General features: G+C 50.6%; 1 protein-coding gene across 2 annotated transcripts; it reads left to right on the top strand.

The window, feature by feature from the left end:
- Nucleotides 1-1,049: 1,049 nt before the first annotated feature.
- On the top strand, nt 1,050-10,471 carry LOC144369223 (ral guanine nucleotide dissociation stimulator-like). 2 transcript variants are annotated; one of them, XM_078028414.1, is made up of 3 exons: nt 1,050-1,296; nt 2,370-2,484; nt 7,876-10,471. In XM_078028414.1, the coding sequence occupies exons 1-3, from the start codon at nt 1,228-1,230 to the stop codon at nt 8,037-8,039; spliced, it is 348 nt and encodes a 115-aa protein (XP_077884540.1). In that variant the 5' UTR covers nt 1,050-1,227; the 3' UTR covers nt 8,040-10,471. The 2 variants fall into 2 exon arrangements, 1 of the variants encoding a protein (XP_077884540.1); XR_013428702.1 differs by lacking the exon at nt 7,876-10,471 and adding an exon at nt 3,865-4,642 and having other exon boundaries at nt 1,081-1,296.
- Nucleotides 10,472-15,986: the final 5,515 nt, after the last annotated feature.

Below are 15,986 nucleotides of genomic sequence, written 5' to 3' on the forward strand. Positions count from 1 at the left end.
GGCCAGGTGGTCTTTCTGGTGTGATATTGGCTTTGTGAAGAACGTAGATCTGTGCCAGAGGCGTCTCAAAACTCAGGCCTTGGGAAAAGCACTTTTGGGTTAATAAAGACATGTTAATTTCCATAGTGGGACAGAGCATCCTAGCTGGGACATAGCTGGACAGGGGCTTTGGACATGGCGGCTCCCACACCCAGAGATATGTGGGAATCAGCAGTTTGGGCTCATTCACTGATGAACATGGAGAAAGCACCCACTGTGTGAAGACACGTTTCCAGTCACATTTCATAATTCATTGAAAAATAGGGTGCAAATGACTGCCATTGTGTCCCTTTTCATGGGGGTCAGCCTCAAACCGCAGGTGCCATGAGTACATATCCTACATGTGACTGCATCCCTGACTCCATGGGGCATAAGTGCACGTTGTCCTCTTCAGTGACTATGGTGGACCCCTGGACCAACTTCAACATGGAATGGGCTTGGGGTCAAGAGGGTGGGCTCCTGTTTCCAGAATAGGGACCTGCAAGGTGATTTGACTTGGGAAGGCTGAGGAAAGACTGCTCTCCCCAGTGTAGGGTCAGAGGTTTTCTCTGGAGGCCGTGGTGAAGGCAAGGCCAGGGTTTTGCTGACTCCACACCTTCCTCCCCACAGTGCCTCACCTTCCTTCCTGGGGACCTGGGTGAACCTCTACTCCGAGGCTTCCCATCAGCCTCCAGGCTTTCTGAGTCTGCAGCAGCTGCTATCCATGTGGCTCCTGCTGGGAGGCTTGAACCTGGAACACCAAGCACACCACCTCCTGGCCGCAATTGAAGATGGCAAATCAAGCCAGGCAAAGCCTGAGAGCCAGGCGGACTGTGGTGAGTACCTAAGGGTATATGAGGAAAGGTCCGACTGTTGTCCCACTGCAGGGAGTCTGTATGCCTGGTGTTGGGCTGGAAATTAGGACAAGCCTTTGTCCATTCAGGAAGTGACCCCAGTCTGCAAAGAGGTCCTGTGTGGGCCAAGGGCCTGAGTTCTTCCTGGCAGCAGAGGTATTGTCTGTCTGTGGGAAGGTCAGGGAAAGGCAGTCATGTTGGCATCTTTTCTCCTCTAGCTACAAGCTCAGTTCCTGTCACGGCTCCTCAGCCAACCCCAGAGCCAGAGCCTTCTCCCAGGGAAGGGGCAGAGCCGGAGTCCAGGACATCAGGGGTCTCTACTCGGTCCTCCCCAAGGCCCCAATATAACAAGCGGATGAGAGGCAGGTGCCTCATTCACGTCTACCTGGAAAAGGAAAGGACAACAGAGTATAGGAGCATCCTGGTGAGTCTTCGAGCAGGGGAGTCTCCTGGGAGCCCACAGTGGGGAAGACCGAGTCCACAGCAAACACTTTGGACTAGGCCTGTCTTCTTGAACTGGAGCTTCTGGAAGGTCAGGAAGGAGAGCAGAAAGTGAGCAAGAGAGAGGCGGGAGAGCAGCAGCATGCCAGGTCTGGGTGCGAGTGGGCCTGCGTGTTTTGGGGTGTGCAGGTCAGAAGTGCAGGAGTGAGTGCTGGGTTCAGAGGAGGTCAGAGAAATATCGAGGGTACAGGCCATCCTCTACTGACCTTGGTATTGAGGAGGAGTATATTGAACCGTGGAGGTTGAAGCACAGGAGTTGGCAGTCATTTTCTTGTGTGTGGGAGGGGATATGTTGCTGGTTGAAGGGAAGGGAGCCATTGTAGAATGATTAGGGTGGGTAGGTGTGGGTCACAGAGAACTGGGGGCCTTGGAGGGGCCCATTAGTGTCCTAGTTTGCATGTATGTGAATAGAGATTTAGCGGCTCTCTCTGCAGAATTTTCCTGGGTGTGGAGTATCCATCATGAGACTCTGGTGTCCACCTCCAGGGGAGCCATGTTGTACCACTGCACCTGCTGGGTCCGAACCTCCTGACACCCTAGCAAGCACTGACACTCTCGAGCCCAGCAGCTTCCATGCCTATCATTAAAGAGTCCTAGTGTGTGTTGTGCCCTGGCTGTCAGGACCAAAGCACCTAGGGTTTGTGCCTGGTCCACACAAAAATGCAGCTGCATCCCAGACCAGAGCAGGGATATGGAAGTGCACTGGACCATTCCTCCCATCTTGATGGGACTAGAGTGTGTCTGTACAAAGTCTTTTGGTCCTTATTCCCTTGTCCCTGTAGGGCATAGCAGGTTGAAGCAAAGTCTTGTACCAAGATTGGACTAGAGGCTCATAGGAAGACTCCCACATGATCACATGAAGGCCTCAGGTAGCAGGGTATCAAGATGGTGCCCTTGTGTTGAGAGCTCACTTGTCTCTGATTGTCCTTGAGCACTGTCCTCTGGGTAGCTCCTCCCAAATTCCCTCTCTGATGAGCTTTCTCCAACCCTGCTCAGGTGACCTGCCAGGACAGGGCTCCAGTCATCATCCGCAGGGCCTTAGATGCACACTTGCTCCAGCAGGAGGACCCAGAAAACTACGAGCTTCTGCAAATTCTCTCCAACCATCAGAGTAAGTGGAACCATCAGAGGGTAGGGAGCAGTGAGTCACAGTGGGCTCACGATAACTAGGAGCCAGAACACAGTGTGCATTGACCCAGTGCCCAGGATGAGTATGGTGGGACTTGTGCATAAAACAAAGTGTAATGATGGGGCATAAATCTGCAGGTTCTTCATGTTCCCCAGGGGCTGTGGACCTGCCTATCATGTGTTCTTTCCTTGGCCTGAGGAGGCATTGCAAAGCTATTATCCACAAGGGGCCAAGAAGAGAGGCTTCTTTGTCTTGTGTCAAAGAAGACAGACAACCACAGGGTGCCTACTTTGGTGGCCTTTCCTGACCTAGATGAGTACATGAGAAAAGCAGTTCAATGAAGAATCATTTCTGGCTTCCAATCTTTCTATTCATTGCAAACTGAGTTTACTTAGGACCAGAGGCCATTTCTAGAGAGAAGAGTGTGGTAGAATAGAACCCTTCACAGCTTGTAAACTCTTCTTGGAGAGAGAGAGAGAGAGAGAGAGAGAGAGAGAGAGAGAGAGAGAGAGAGAGAGAGAGAGAGAGAGAGAGAAAGAAGAAGAAGAAAGAGGAGGAGGAGGACGAGGAGGAGGAGGACGAGGAGGAGGAGGACAAGGATGAGGAGGACGAGGAGAAGGAGGACATGGAGGAGGAGAAGGAGAAGTAGAAAAATGAAAATAAGTTGAAGGAGGAGACCCTGAATAAGAAGGTCAAGATGACTTTAAGAAGAAGCATGAGGAGAAGATGAAGAAGAAGAAGAACAAGAAGGAGAAACACAAGCCGAACAAGAAGTATAACAATAAATTGATTAAAAATGTGAATGAGAATTATACTCATGAGGAGAAAATGCAGAAGTGGGGAACTCAAGAGAAATATATATCTCTGGATGGCACAGCCCTGCTGTGGACATCCTCCACCTACGCTCAACACACCTCCAAACCATACCCCTCCAATTAGTGTAGCCCTGTATGAGTGGATGAATCCACTGGCAAGGTGGAGGCACCCACCATCAAGTGCTTTTCCATAAACCGACCTGTGATCATTGCTGCAGTGGGGAGAAAAATTTGAACACATGAGTCTTTGGGGACCAATCCAGATACAAACTCTAGCTGTTTGTCTTTGGTGGGTCCAACGTGAACTAAGAAGGTCTGGGGTACAAGGGGCTATTTCCTTGAAAGGTGTTCCTGTAGGGGACCTCCTGTGCATAGAGGGTCCTCAGGGAGGAATCAGTGGGGAGTCTTTGGTGCAACAGTAGCTGGATTCGGGGGCTCTCAGGTCTGTGTGTGAGACCTGAGCTGGCAGAGGCTCTCAGTTGTGGGGGATGTTGGGTAGTGTATTCCTTGAGTGTCACCTACCACGCCTCTGCCCCTGCCTCTCCAGAGCTGAGGATCCCTGCAGATGGAAACGTATATTACGCCCTGGATGGCAGAGTGGATTATAACTTTCTTCTTCGGGAAACAGCTGCCAGCAAGTTGTTTAAAGTCAAGCCAAAGGAGGTAAACAGCCACCTTCTTCAGTCTTTACTCCTGGTGCCACTCCACATCCTCCAAGGGGACAAGAACCTCAGGTTCTGGATGGATGTTTTAGAATGCCCACAGAGCCAACTGCCAGGCTGGGTGGGGTGCAGGTGCTGGGCTTTGCTGATGTTGTCATCCCCCACAGTTCTTGGAGCCTTCTGTGGCAGTGGCATCCAGGATCCCAGCAGCTGTGAGCAGCAGCTCTGCGGTGGCTGCAGGACCATTGCCCCAGGCCACCCAAACCAATGAGTGGTGCGTGAGAAAAGTCACCAGTAGCAGCTCCTCACTGCTTCACTCCAGCGAGCAGGTGGAAGACAGCCGCTTTGTCCACGTCCTCCTAGAGGGACAGAGCCTGAGGGAGACAAAGCGCATCCTGGTAAGCCCGACAGCAGGGCTGCCTCCTGGGTGTCCCCACAGTGGAAGGCAGGAGACACAGCTAACCCTGGGGCTGTGGTGGGAAATTAAGAAGAGAGAGGTCAGTCTTAAGGGCTTGACCTGAGTGGGGAGAGCCTCAGCATGCCCAGCTGCAGCGGTGAGTGGGCCTGTGTATTGTGGGTTTGGCAGGCCAGAAGTGCAGACGGAAGTGCTGTGGACAGATGAAGGCAGAGATATGTCCAGGGTGCAGGCTGCAGTGCCTAGAACTTGGTATTCTCAATGAGTGAGGTTGGAGCAGAGGAGCTGGCAGTGACTTGTCACATGTGTAGGAGGGGGTGTGTTCCTGGTGGCAGGAAAGAGAACCTCCTTAGCATGACTAGGTGTGAAAATTTGGGGTCGGGATCACCTGGGGGGTCATGCCAAACTTCGGAATGTCAGTCTTTGCATGTATGTAAATACGGAGCTAAAGGGGTTCTTGGCAGAATTTCTATGGATGTGCAGTAGACACGCTAATGCTGCAGGTGTCCAGCTGCAGAGGAGACATGTTCAGTGACTGCCAGTGCTGAGTCAAGTACATCATTAGAACCAGACCCGCACCGAGCTTCCAGAGCCCAGGGCCTCTCCAGGCTATCATGAAGCACTCAAGTGCACACTCTTGTATCTGAGTCTCTTTTGTGTAGTGGCAGTCAGGACCAAAATTTTCAGTGCATCTGCCTCTTCCACCCACAAAGGCAGCCTGCATCCCAGAGCACACTTGGTGCACAGATCCCTGGCCCATTGCTGTCATCTCAGTGAGATGAGAGTGTGTCTGCGCATAGGCAGTTTGGTCCTTTGACCTGAGTGGAATGTGGCTCCCCAGGGGGAGGGGAGATGGCAGGTACAGGCAGATATTTGTACCAGGATTGTTCTAGTAGCACGTTGCAAGAACCCAGGCGGTATATGGAGGACACACTCAGGTAGCAGGATAACAAGATTGTGCCCTTGTATATGTAGCTAACATTTCTCCTGAATGTTTGACCACAGTCTTCTGGGTAGCTCCTCTAAAAGCCATTCTCTGATGACATTTGTCCCACCCTGATCTAGGTGACGTGTCAGGAGAGGGTGACAAGCCTCATCCGCAGGGCCTTGGACCAAAATTTGTTGCAGCATGAGGATGTGGACAACTTTGAGCTGCTGAGAATGATGTCTCTGCATGACAGTAAGTAGGACAATCAGACAGTGGGGAGACATGATCCACAGTGGGCTCAGGATAACTCACAGCCAAGAGAAAGTGGGCCTTGGCCCTAAAATAGCCAGAGTGTGGTGGGCCTGGTGCAGGAAACCAAGTGCAGTGATGGGCGTGTCCAATGTGGAGGTGTTCAGTGCGGCCCCAGGGGGCTGCTGGACCTCCCTAAACGTGTTCTCCCCTGGACCTGGTCTGGCAATGCAAAGCTAATATCGATGAGGGCAAGGCAGAGAGAGGCTCAATCCATCATCAGTTTGGTTTATGGCTCACTGATAAGGATACCTTCAAATGAAGAGGAGCAGAGCATGGGTCCTGATTGGATCAGCATTGCTATGGACGGAAGCCGCACAGGTCCCAATCCATGGCCAGGATATGAGAAGTCCTGCCTACTCAAGAATGTCAGGATTGCAGCAACTGGGACAGCACTCAGTGAAGAGGAAGTCAAGGCCAGGGGACAGCCTGTTTGGGTTCTTTTTGGAACAATTCCAAGTCCTCTGTGCCTGGGTGCCCATCTCCTGGAGATATCAGAATGGCCAGGTTATTATTCCTTCCAGCAACAAAGAAGGGCATCTGAAGAACAGAGGCCACAATGCTGAGCTGTCCACAATGCCAGTGCTCTTTCCTTTCTTGTGAGCCCGACACTCCTAGCCTCCACCATCCCAGCCTGTCCACAGTAGAACCCACCATCTGTCAGGCACGTAAGTGAGTTTTCCCATTTTCACACACCGCCTCATTTGAGTTGGCTCTGTCTCACACATGAGGAAGACTGAGGTGCAAGGAGCTGGGCAAGGGGCAGTGTCTGCGAATCTCAGGGCCTTGGGAGGCAGTGCAGGGGGATGGGGATTTCCAAACAGCCTCAGAAACTTAGGGAGACCCTGTACCCAAGTCAAAAGGCCTGGGAATGGTCTCAGTGCTTAAGTGCCTCTGGTTTTATCCCTAGTAAAAAAATAAGCCAGTCAAAAGGAATTACCAAACCGAGAATCTACAAAGGTGATTTCAGAAACAGACTTTCAACCCAAGCATCAGTTGAGAGCAGGCTCCAGACCAGGGGAGGTTTGTGTGTAACAGACGTCAAAAGGGAGGACTACGGGGGGCCTGGAACCCACTAGGTGTGATGGCATCTATGCCTTATGGCAGGAGGGTGGCAGTGATGCTGGCCCTCTCCTAGATTTTGAAAACCTTGTTTTCATTGGGGAAGCTTTATGGAGGTGGAATCTATTTTAGCAATCCTGGTCCAGATGAGGTGCTGACTACCACAGGTAGAAGCCTATCCAGAATGCGGTGTCTGTTATTCAGTCTTTCCTGACTGTGACAATGACCAAGAAAGGAAGTCACTTGTCTTTGGTCTTGGTTTCACTCCTGGCCATTGATTGAGAACTGATTTCATCTTGGACTACTGAATGGAGGCTGCATCTGGGCAGAAGAGTGTGATAGATTTGAACTCCTCAGGACGCCCCACCATTGCCAGAGAAAGAAGGAGAAGGAGGAGGAGGAGAAAGAGACACTCCTGAGTGGGGAGAGGATCACACGATAAAGAGCAGGAGGCAGAAGAAGAAAAAGAAGGAGGTGAACAGAAGGAAGGGTGGAGGGAGATACACAAGAAGAAGAACAAGAAGGAATCATGTAAGAACAGGAAAAAGACCCAGAAAGAACTACAAGAAGATGCAGGACAGAAAGAAGAGCCAGAAGTAGAACAAGAACCAGAATAAAAGTACCAAGCAGACAGCTCCTGATGAGAAACAAGGGGAAGGAGAGCGATCCTAGAAAACAATAGAGTTCTCCAGGGCACCACCCTGCTCAAGTCCTCCCATGTCCATGCCCAACACACCTCTGATGGATACCACCTCCCCTCCGTGTATTCATCCATGAGTGGATTCATCCAGGGCAAGGGGATGAATTCCCCCACCATCCAACGCTTCCCTGAATGCCCATGTGTGAGCATGGCTGCCCTGGGGAGAAAGGCCTAAGCACAGGAGCCTTTGCCAATCCTGATGCAGATCCTGGCAGTGTCCCTTTGGCAGATCCAACCTGCACTGAGAAGTTCTGGGCCCAAGGTGCTGTTTCCATTGCCAGGTGCTCTTTTGGTTTAGAATCCTGTACATCATCTTCTCCAGGGAAGAATCACTGAGGGAGTCTTTGGTGGCACTGTAGCTGGATAGGAGGGCTCTCAATTCTGGTGCAGGCTCGCCCTGGCGGAGACTCTCAGGGGTTGTGGGTGTTTTGTGGTCTAATCCTTGAGTGCCACCTAACAATTCTCTCCACTTTGCTCTGCAGAAATCAAGGTCCCTGACCACTCACTGATGTATCTGTCCATGAATCCACAAATCAAATATTATTTCATCGTGAGGAAACGCCGCGAGGTCAAGGGAAAGGAGGTAAACACCTACCTTATTCAAGCTGTACTTGTGCTGCCATTCCACTCCCACCTGGGGAAATGAGAAGCCTGAGCACCTGGACATATGTGCTAGAAGCCCATAGAGCCAACTGACAGGCTGGGGTGGCTTTCTGTTTCTGGGTTTGCTGATGTTCCATCCCCCACAGTTCTCAGAATCAACCTGCAAGTCCTCCAGGCCGCTTTCCCACAAGCAGGTGGGAGACACCTGCTTAATTCGTGTCCACTTAGAAACACAAAGTCCAAAGATGGCCAAGACTGTTTTGGTAAGCCTGGGAGCAGGGGTGTCCCCTGGTGCTTACACCTGGGTGGGGAGCAGACACTGGTCCAATACCATGAACTACTCATGCCCTCTTGAATTTGGAGCTTCTGGATGATCAGGAGGATAGATGGGAATCAAGAAGGAAGAGGTCAGTGTGAAGGGCTGGAGCTGAGATGAGGGAGAGCAGCAGCTTGTCCACCGCCATGTCTGAGGGAGTCTGTGTGTCAGGTGGCAGCATGCAGTCCAGAAGGGCAGAGGCAGGTATGGGTGACAGATGAGAACAGGCCAGGACCTAGGTGGCAGGTTCCTCTGTATGGGATGCTGGCCTCTATGGAGCAGGACACCAGTATGAGGTTCTGCATGTTCCTTGAACAAGGAGCTGAGAGGGTCTCTCTGCAGAGTCAGTATGGATGTGGAGCAAGCACACTAAATGCCCAGGTAACCCAATGACCACCCTTGGCGGAACAGGTGCCCTCGTACACCCCAGCCAGCACTGAGCCTCTGGAGGCCAGGAGCTCTCATGGCTATCTTTCGTCACTCCTGTGTGTGGTCATGTTCCTGGGTCTGATTTGGGCCCTGGAAATCCAGACCAAAGCCTCTAGGTTTTGTGCCTAGGCCATTCCCAATGCCGCCTGCATCCTCGGGCAGACCTAGGATCTTGGAGGCTATTGTCCCATTCCTCCCAACTTGTGGGATGAGATTGCATCTGTATGCAGGTAGTGGGGTCCTTTCACTTGGAGAGAAGTGCAGCTCCACAAAGAGCAATGGCAGGTCCAGGAAGTCCTATGTACAAGGATTGGGCTAGTAGCCTATGGGAAGAGCCCACGCGATGAGCAGGAGGTCAGCCTCAGGTAGTAGGGTCATGGATGTTGCCCTTGTATTTAGAGTGGAGGTGCCTCCAGAATGCCCCTGCCCACTGTCCTTGAGTAGTCACTTCAAGGCCCATTTCCTGAAGGCCTGTCTTCCATGCTGCTCCAGGTGACCTGCCACGATCGGGCTCCTGTCGTCATCCGCAGGGCCCTCGAGCTACACTTGCTTACTCAGGAGAAGCCGGAGGAATATGAGCTGGGCCAAATCATCTCTCACCGTCAGAGTAAGTGGGACAATCAGATGACAGAGAGCAAGGGTCAGGATGTGGACTCAGGTCAACTCTTAGCACCAAAGAGCAGTCTCTGACCCCCAAGAACACTCCAACAGGGTGTGTTGGGCTCGTGCACAAAGCCAACTGCACTTCTGCTGGTGTAAGCTCTCCAGGTGTTTTGGTATACCCCAGTGGCTAGTGCGGCTCCCCACCAGGTGCCCTGCCCAGGACATGAAGACGCATGCAAAGCTGACATCATTGAGGAGTGAGGAGGAAAGCCTCTTTCCAGGAGCAGTATGGTTCTGTGGTCTGAGATAGGAGTGGTTTCAGAGGAACATGGGAATGCATGGGCTAAAGATGGAACTGGCATTTTGTGGACTGAAGCAGTAGGATTGAAAGCCTTCTGTGTGACCAGAAAACCACTGCCTGGGCAGAGCATTGCCAAGATTCTAGCAAGCAGTAACAGGATGAAATTGGGAAGAAAACACAGCCTGGGAGACAGCTTGAATCATCTGTTTTTGCATCAATTCCATGGTCTTCCGCACCTGAGTCCACTAGCCAAGGAGTGATCCCAATAGCCAGGTTATGATCCCTAACTAGAGTCAGATGAGGGCTTCCTGAGCACGTAGCCACAGAGCTCATCTGATAATAATGTCAGCGCTTTTTCATTGGTTGGTTGGTTGGCTTTTGTGAGCCAAACACCTCAGCAGCCATTATCCCAGCCTATGTACGCTGAAGACCACCATCCCAATGAGTTCTAGGATCACTTGTCTCCTATCTTAACCTTCTGTTAGGTTAGTAGAGTCTACGGAAGAGGAAGTCTGTCTGGGGCCTTGGTAGCCTAAGAAATTCATAGCAGAGATCCCCACATCCAACCCAGAAGGGATGGAGAACAGGCTCTAGGTTAGAGGAGGGTGACAGGAAAGAGGTGTTCAGAGGAAGGAGAAGCTGGCTGTTGTATTCCCCCACTCGGGGTCATGGCACCACTGGGCCATACACCATGTCGGAGGGAAGCAGTCCCTTTGCTGGTCTTTGGAATCATTGTTCTCAGGAGGGCAGCATTTGGAATGTGGCCTCCATTCTCAGAAGCCTGGTTCACATGGAAGCAGGCTCCACCAACGCAGAAGCGTGGCTCTAATGTGGTATCCGTGCTGGTCAGCCTGTCCTCACCGTGGCCATACTTGAAAATCCTAGGCCTTTTCTCTGGGTTTCACAACTTTCTCTTTGGTTGTGCACTGAGGCTGTCCATAAAGCTCTAGTGTGTGGCAGTGGAGAGCTCCTCAGCCCTTGCCACAAAGGCATAGACTGGGAGAGAGAGAACAAGGCTGGGAGAGAGGGAGAGAGAGAAAGACGGAGAGGAGAAGGAGGACCTCTACTTGGAGAATGAGGATTCAGTGGAGCCAACAGGGACAAGGTACTGGTGCCCAGGGCGCACTCCTGTTTAGGTCTTCCTCCAAGCATGCTCAACCTTTCTTCCAGTCCCTCCCACCTCCCAGTAGTGTATTCATCTTGAATGAGAATTTCATGTTGACATCAGAGCACTCACCATCCAATGCTTCCTTCCAAACCCACCTGTGAAGATGGCTCATGTGGGGTCTGAATCTTCGGCACTTTTGTGGGAGATTTCAGATGCAAACCCTAGTGGTGTGCTTTGGCAGACGCAAGAGGACCTGGGATGTTTTGGAGTCCAAAGCCTTTGGTAGGAACAGACATTAGGTCTGTTGAAGTGCTCTGCCTAGTTCTTCCTCAGGGAGGACTGTGGAGGCTGTCTTGTTGGTATTGGTGCTGAATTGGAGAGCTCTCAGGTGTGTGGCTCAGTTCGTTTCTGGCACAGGCTCTCAGATGTTGGGGTGTCCCAGGGAGCACCTCCTGAGCCACCTTATTTTGTACACCCCTCTCTCCCCAGAGCTGAGGATTCCAGCGCAGGCCAACGTATTTTACGCAAAGAACCCTCACACGAAACCCAACTTCGTGCTGAGGAAAAGGAGCCTCTCCCAAAAGAATGATGAGTGGATCCAGCCTCAACCTCCCTCTCGTCCTGCAAAGAAGAAGGCTGCAGCCCTCCTGAGGATGCTTGCAAAACCATTCTGCTGCTGTGTGCCTGGGCGGGGCTGAGGCAGCCCAGGAATATTTACATTGATTACTATTTGCTTCAAAGTTTGAATCTATAGTTTGCCATTGTCTTTGACCTTGTTTAGTAACACAGTTGTTACTCTATCCTGTATTTGTTGTTCCCATTAATATATTATTATTTTAAAATATATATGTTTTTGTTACCTGATCTACTGTGATGATTTGTTACCTGATCTACTGTGATGGTTTTTGATCCAAATTGTGCATTTGATGATAATGAATGCCATGCATTTAGGAACCTGTAGACTCTAGACAATGAATGAATGTCTACTGTTGCATGGACTGGTCTGCAGAGTCCTGTAGCATTTGAGCTTGTGTGAGGGCTTCATAGGGCTTGCAAAAAGTCCGGGTCAGATGGTCCTGCATGAAGCTTAGCTCCTAGTGGTCTCCTCTACAGCATAAGGGCCAAGGAGAAACCCACTTCCACACAGAAGATGGGAAGCTACCTTATGAAGGTGATCGTAGGTGTGGGACCCTCTTGCTAGGACCCTTTTTCTATTGGGCCAAAACTGTGCTCTGAATGTGATTGCTGAGAAGAGCTTGGAATTTCCTGATTGAAACAGTTCATGCAAGCTGCTTCCACTTGCAGGAACAAAGTGTGTTCTCGTTGAGCACTTTGGGGTGTCCCAGGTTGCACTAGAGTGTGTCAGAAGCACTTGTAATGATTGGCATTCACGGTTTCACATTGAAGCCTCTGTGCCATCTGTCAACCACTGATGGCGGCAAGTGGGTACCCTGCCTTTCAATGAGTTTTCTGAAAAAGTAGGAGTTTTGAAGAACTGATCTTCTCAGCATTCCCCTTGCCTCCCCAAGTTGGGTGATGTCAATTATACAGGCTTCCTTGGGAGCACACATTTTATATTGAGCTGGAATTGGACTCTGGATGCGATTGCTGAAAATAGCTGGGGAATGGGAGAATGGAAGCTGTTTGCTGCAAGCAGTTTCAATTTGCTTTATTGATTAACTTTGTTGTAAGTGAGCACATGCTATTTTTTTTTCCTGTGGACCTAGAAGAATTCAAAACTGCTTCTTACAGGTGACAGGCATCCTTACACATTGAAGCCTCTGTGTCATTGATAAAAAAAACAGTTCACTCATGTGGGCACCTGCACTTCAAGTGAATGTTGTAAATGAGTGTGACAAATGGATGTCAGTGAGACTTTGGAGAACTGATCTTCTCAGCTGGTCCTCTTTTCCACTGCACGTTGGTGATGCTAGATTCAAGAGATCTCTTTCTGGCACCCTTTGTGTTTCATGCCTGAACTGTGCTCTGAAAGTTCTTGAGGAGAACAGCTTAGAAGTGCAGAAGTGAAGCTGTTTGTTGAAGCAGCTTCAAGTGGCACAAGCTAACTTGTTCTCAGTGAGCACATGGGGATTTTCCCTGGTTGAAGCAGTGTGAATGAGAATGGCTTCTCAGAGCTGGTAGGCATGTTTGCATTTGGCAAACTTTGCCATCTGCCACCCAGAGTTCCTTGCATGAAACCTACATTTCCAGTGTTTTCAGAAAGGTGTGATGAGTGGGTTTCCATGGAATTTTGTGGAATTGATCTTTTCAGGCAGTCCTCATTGCCTTCTCAAAATTGTTGATCCTGGTGCAAGGGCTCTCTTGTCAGCCAACATTGTATTTTGGGCCTGACCTCGGCTCTGAATGTACTTGCTGTACTTCCCATCTTTCCTCTCTCTGGTCCACTCCTCAGATCCCATCCTTCTTTCAATAGGGCCTCATCCAGGAAGCCTGCCCATGTGCCTCCCACTTGATTTCAGCTTCTCCAGTGCACTTATTGTCAAAGCAGGGACTCCCAGGAGAGAGGGCTCTCCATTCTGCACACTGAAATTTCTCAGCAGGGAGGACTCCTCCATGCTTGCATGGCGGGGCTGCAATCACCTGGAAGGTGGAAATAGGAGGCTGGTGGTGTTCCTAGCCAGGATGCTGGTGACTGCAGTGCATTTAATCTATGGCCCTCAAGGAGGTTTATGCTGCAGATTTGTGTACTTCTGCATCTGTATGCACACAGTTCTTCATGTGGGGAAAAAAGCAATGTTCTCAAAGTATGCTTTATATTATACTCAACTGGTAATTTACAAACCCCAGTGTCCCATCTTAGCCTAGAGCCATTCCATCAGCCCAGGGCCAGTGGGTGGTCCAGCGGTCAGTACTATGCACAGGTCCCAGGTGGCTCCAGTGTGTAGCTGAATTTGAGAGCCAGTGTACTGTAGGATTTGCCCTTGAGGTTAGAATTCATTGACTTCCTCTTATGTCATTTCACTGGTTCAGGATATTCCTTGTCTCATGGACTATTCTGTGAAATCTTCAAGTTAGCCATCTCTGGTCATTTCTTCCCTTTGATGGCACCTGGTTCAACAGCTTGTTGTTGGGTGGGGTCAGTCATGGGCAGTCCTGGGTCACAGAGAGGGACAGGAAGACCCTAATGTGGAATGGTGGTGTAGAGAGTGAGGGTGGGGCCAGAGCCCACACTGTGTTTAGGGTAGGGAAGGGATCTGAAGAGACTACCTTGAAAGCGAGCTCTGGCTGCAGTTAACCAGGAATCAGGGCCTGGAAATGGAAGCCATGACAGGGCTTCTGACTAGAAAGGACACATCTTTCTGGGCTCAGTTGGAGGTCCATCGAGGCAGAGGAAAAGAGAGAGGATGCAGGAGAGGGGGATGGTCTAGATCACAGAGCAGCTCCGTCATCATATCTTAGAGAATGGATTTTTTTCTTCCAGTTGTTGGTAAATGCTAATTCCTTCACGTGTTACATTCACATCCACCTCGTCCATTGGAAAGGCTGCTCAACCACCACAGGCAGTGGTATCTTGGTGGATGTGTGCATTCTAAAAGGAGGTGAGGTTGGCGCCAATAGAGTGTGTGGGCGCTCAGGCATTGGCAAGCTTGCTTTGGAGAGTGAATCCTCTAAATGTTATTGGGCTGTTTTTGAAAGATCGTGTGGTTTGGCTAGACCTAGAATGCTTCCACACAATTTAGCATGGTGTATATTTTAGAGAGCATGATCACTGAGGGGCAGGTTGCTGGTGTGAAGCCGTGAGCATTAACATCTATCAAGTTTCTCACCTGGAGTTGGCTACCTACAACTGGTGACAGTTTTGCTCCTACGGAGCAATACTGAACAAGTCTCTGGGCCAGTAATCCATTGCTGAACTCCATCACCAACAAAAAGACCCTGAGTGAAGGTGAGGACCAGAAGAGCCCGGGAACCACCTGACAGCAGCCCTGAAGTCCTGAGCTCTGGCACATCATATGCCAACTCAACTGGGTATCAACCTCTTCCTGGGCTCATTAGAACTGTGTGCTTCAACTTTCAGAAACAAATGCAGAATGACAGAATCTTCTGTGAGGACACTTTTCTAAGTCTTGTTTGCAGCACGTGTTCTAAGTCTTATTTGCAGCATGTCTTCACTGGAATGAGTAGTCATTTGGCATTCTGTTGTACTTAAAATTTCATGAGATTCTGTCGCTCCCACCTGACAGATCCCTTTCTAGAACAATCTTGGGGCCCTGCTGCAGGGACACCCAGTGAGGATGCTCGAGGAAACCTTTCTGTCCAGGAACGCGGTGGGGCTGGCGAGGGCTGGGGTCCTAGGGCGAGCTGGCTGCGGCTTTTTACCTGAAGTCCCCCTGTACCGCCCCTTGATGATCCTCCTGGAGTCGGGCCCCAAGTGACTTCTCCCTTGGCAGCCTTTGGGAGGCACCGAGGAACTGTCTGGGGCCCTGTCCCTGAGGGCGACAGGGCTTTCAGTGTTTGCTGACTTGAGTTGTAAGGATTTTGTAAGGAGGACTCCAGCCCTCCACCTCTACCCGCAGACATCCAATGGATGGCTAAAGGCAGAATTAGAAGGGCAGCATCTCTGCCTCAATATATGGCCCATCCATCCCCTTTGCCCGAGTCACCTTGGATTTGTTACTGGACCCTGCTGGCTGCATCAGTGCCCACCAGCACAAGGAACAGGCAAAAAAAAGAAAGAAAAAAAAATAAAGAACTTTGATCAAACTGGGGAGAAGCAGCCAGAAGGCTTGGAAGAAGCCCCTGACCCACAGAAGTGGTTACAGTTTATAGAAAAAAAACCCAAGTGATCTACATACGTGAATTTCCTTGGCCTGAAGAAAAGCAAAAATGGGAAAAACACAGAAAATGCCTAGGCAGATGGCCTGTGCCCAGGCCTGAGGAAGGGCGGGACCCATCTTAGCTTTCCTGGCTCCTGAGGTGGGCGTAGGGTTGCAGCCCATCTCTATTTTCAGCAGAAGAAAGTTGCTCTTAATTCAGAATCCAGACCCCCACCCCCATGCAGTCTGTTTCATGTCCCAGGAACAAGGTCTGATTGATGTGCATCTGAGAGCCAAAGCAGGTGACACAGCTCTCCTGACAAGGCACCACCTGGCCAATCCTGGGAAGATGGACAGACCTCAACTGGTCAGGACCACCTGCTTTGGCAGCTGTGCAAAGCCCAAGCCCTTGCCCTCATTCCCCTCTCTATAAAAGCTCCAAGTCATTGTCACCC

The sequence above is a fragment of the Ictidomys tridecemlineatus genome, chromosome 12 (genome assembly GCF_052094955.1).
Source record: "Ictidomys tridecemlineatus isolate mIctTri1 chromosome 12, mIctTri1.hap1, whole genome shotgun sequence".
NCBI classification, from domain to species: Eukaryota; Metazoa; Chordata; class Mammalia; order Rodentia; family Sciuridae; genus Ictidomys; species Ictidomys tridecemlineatus.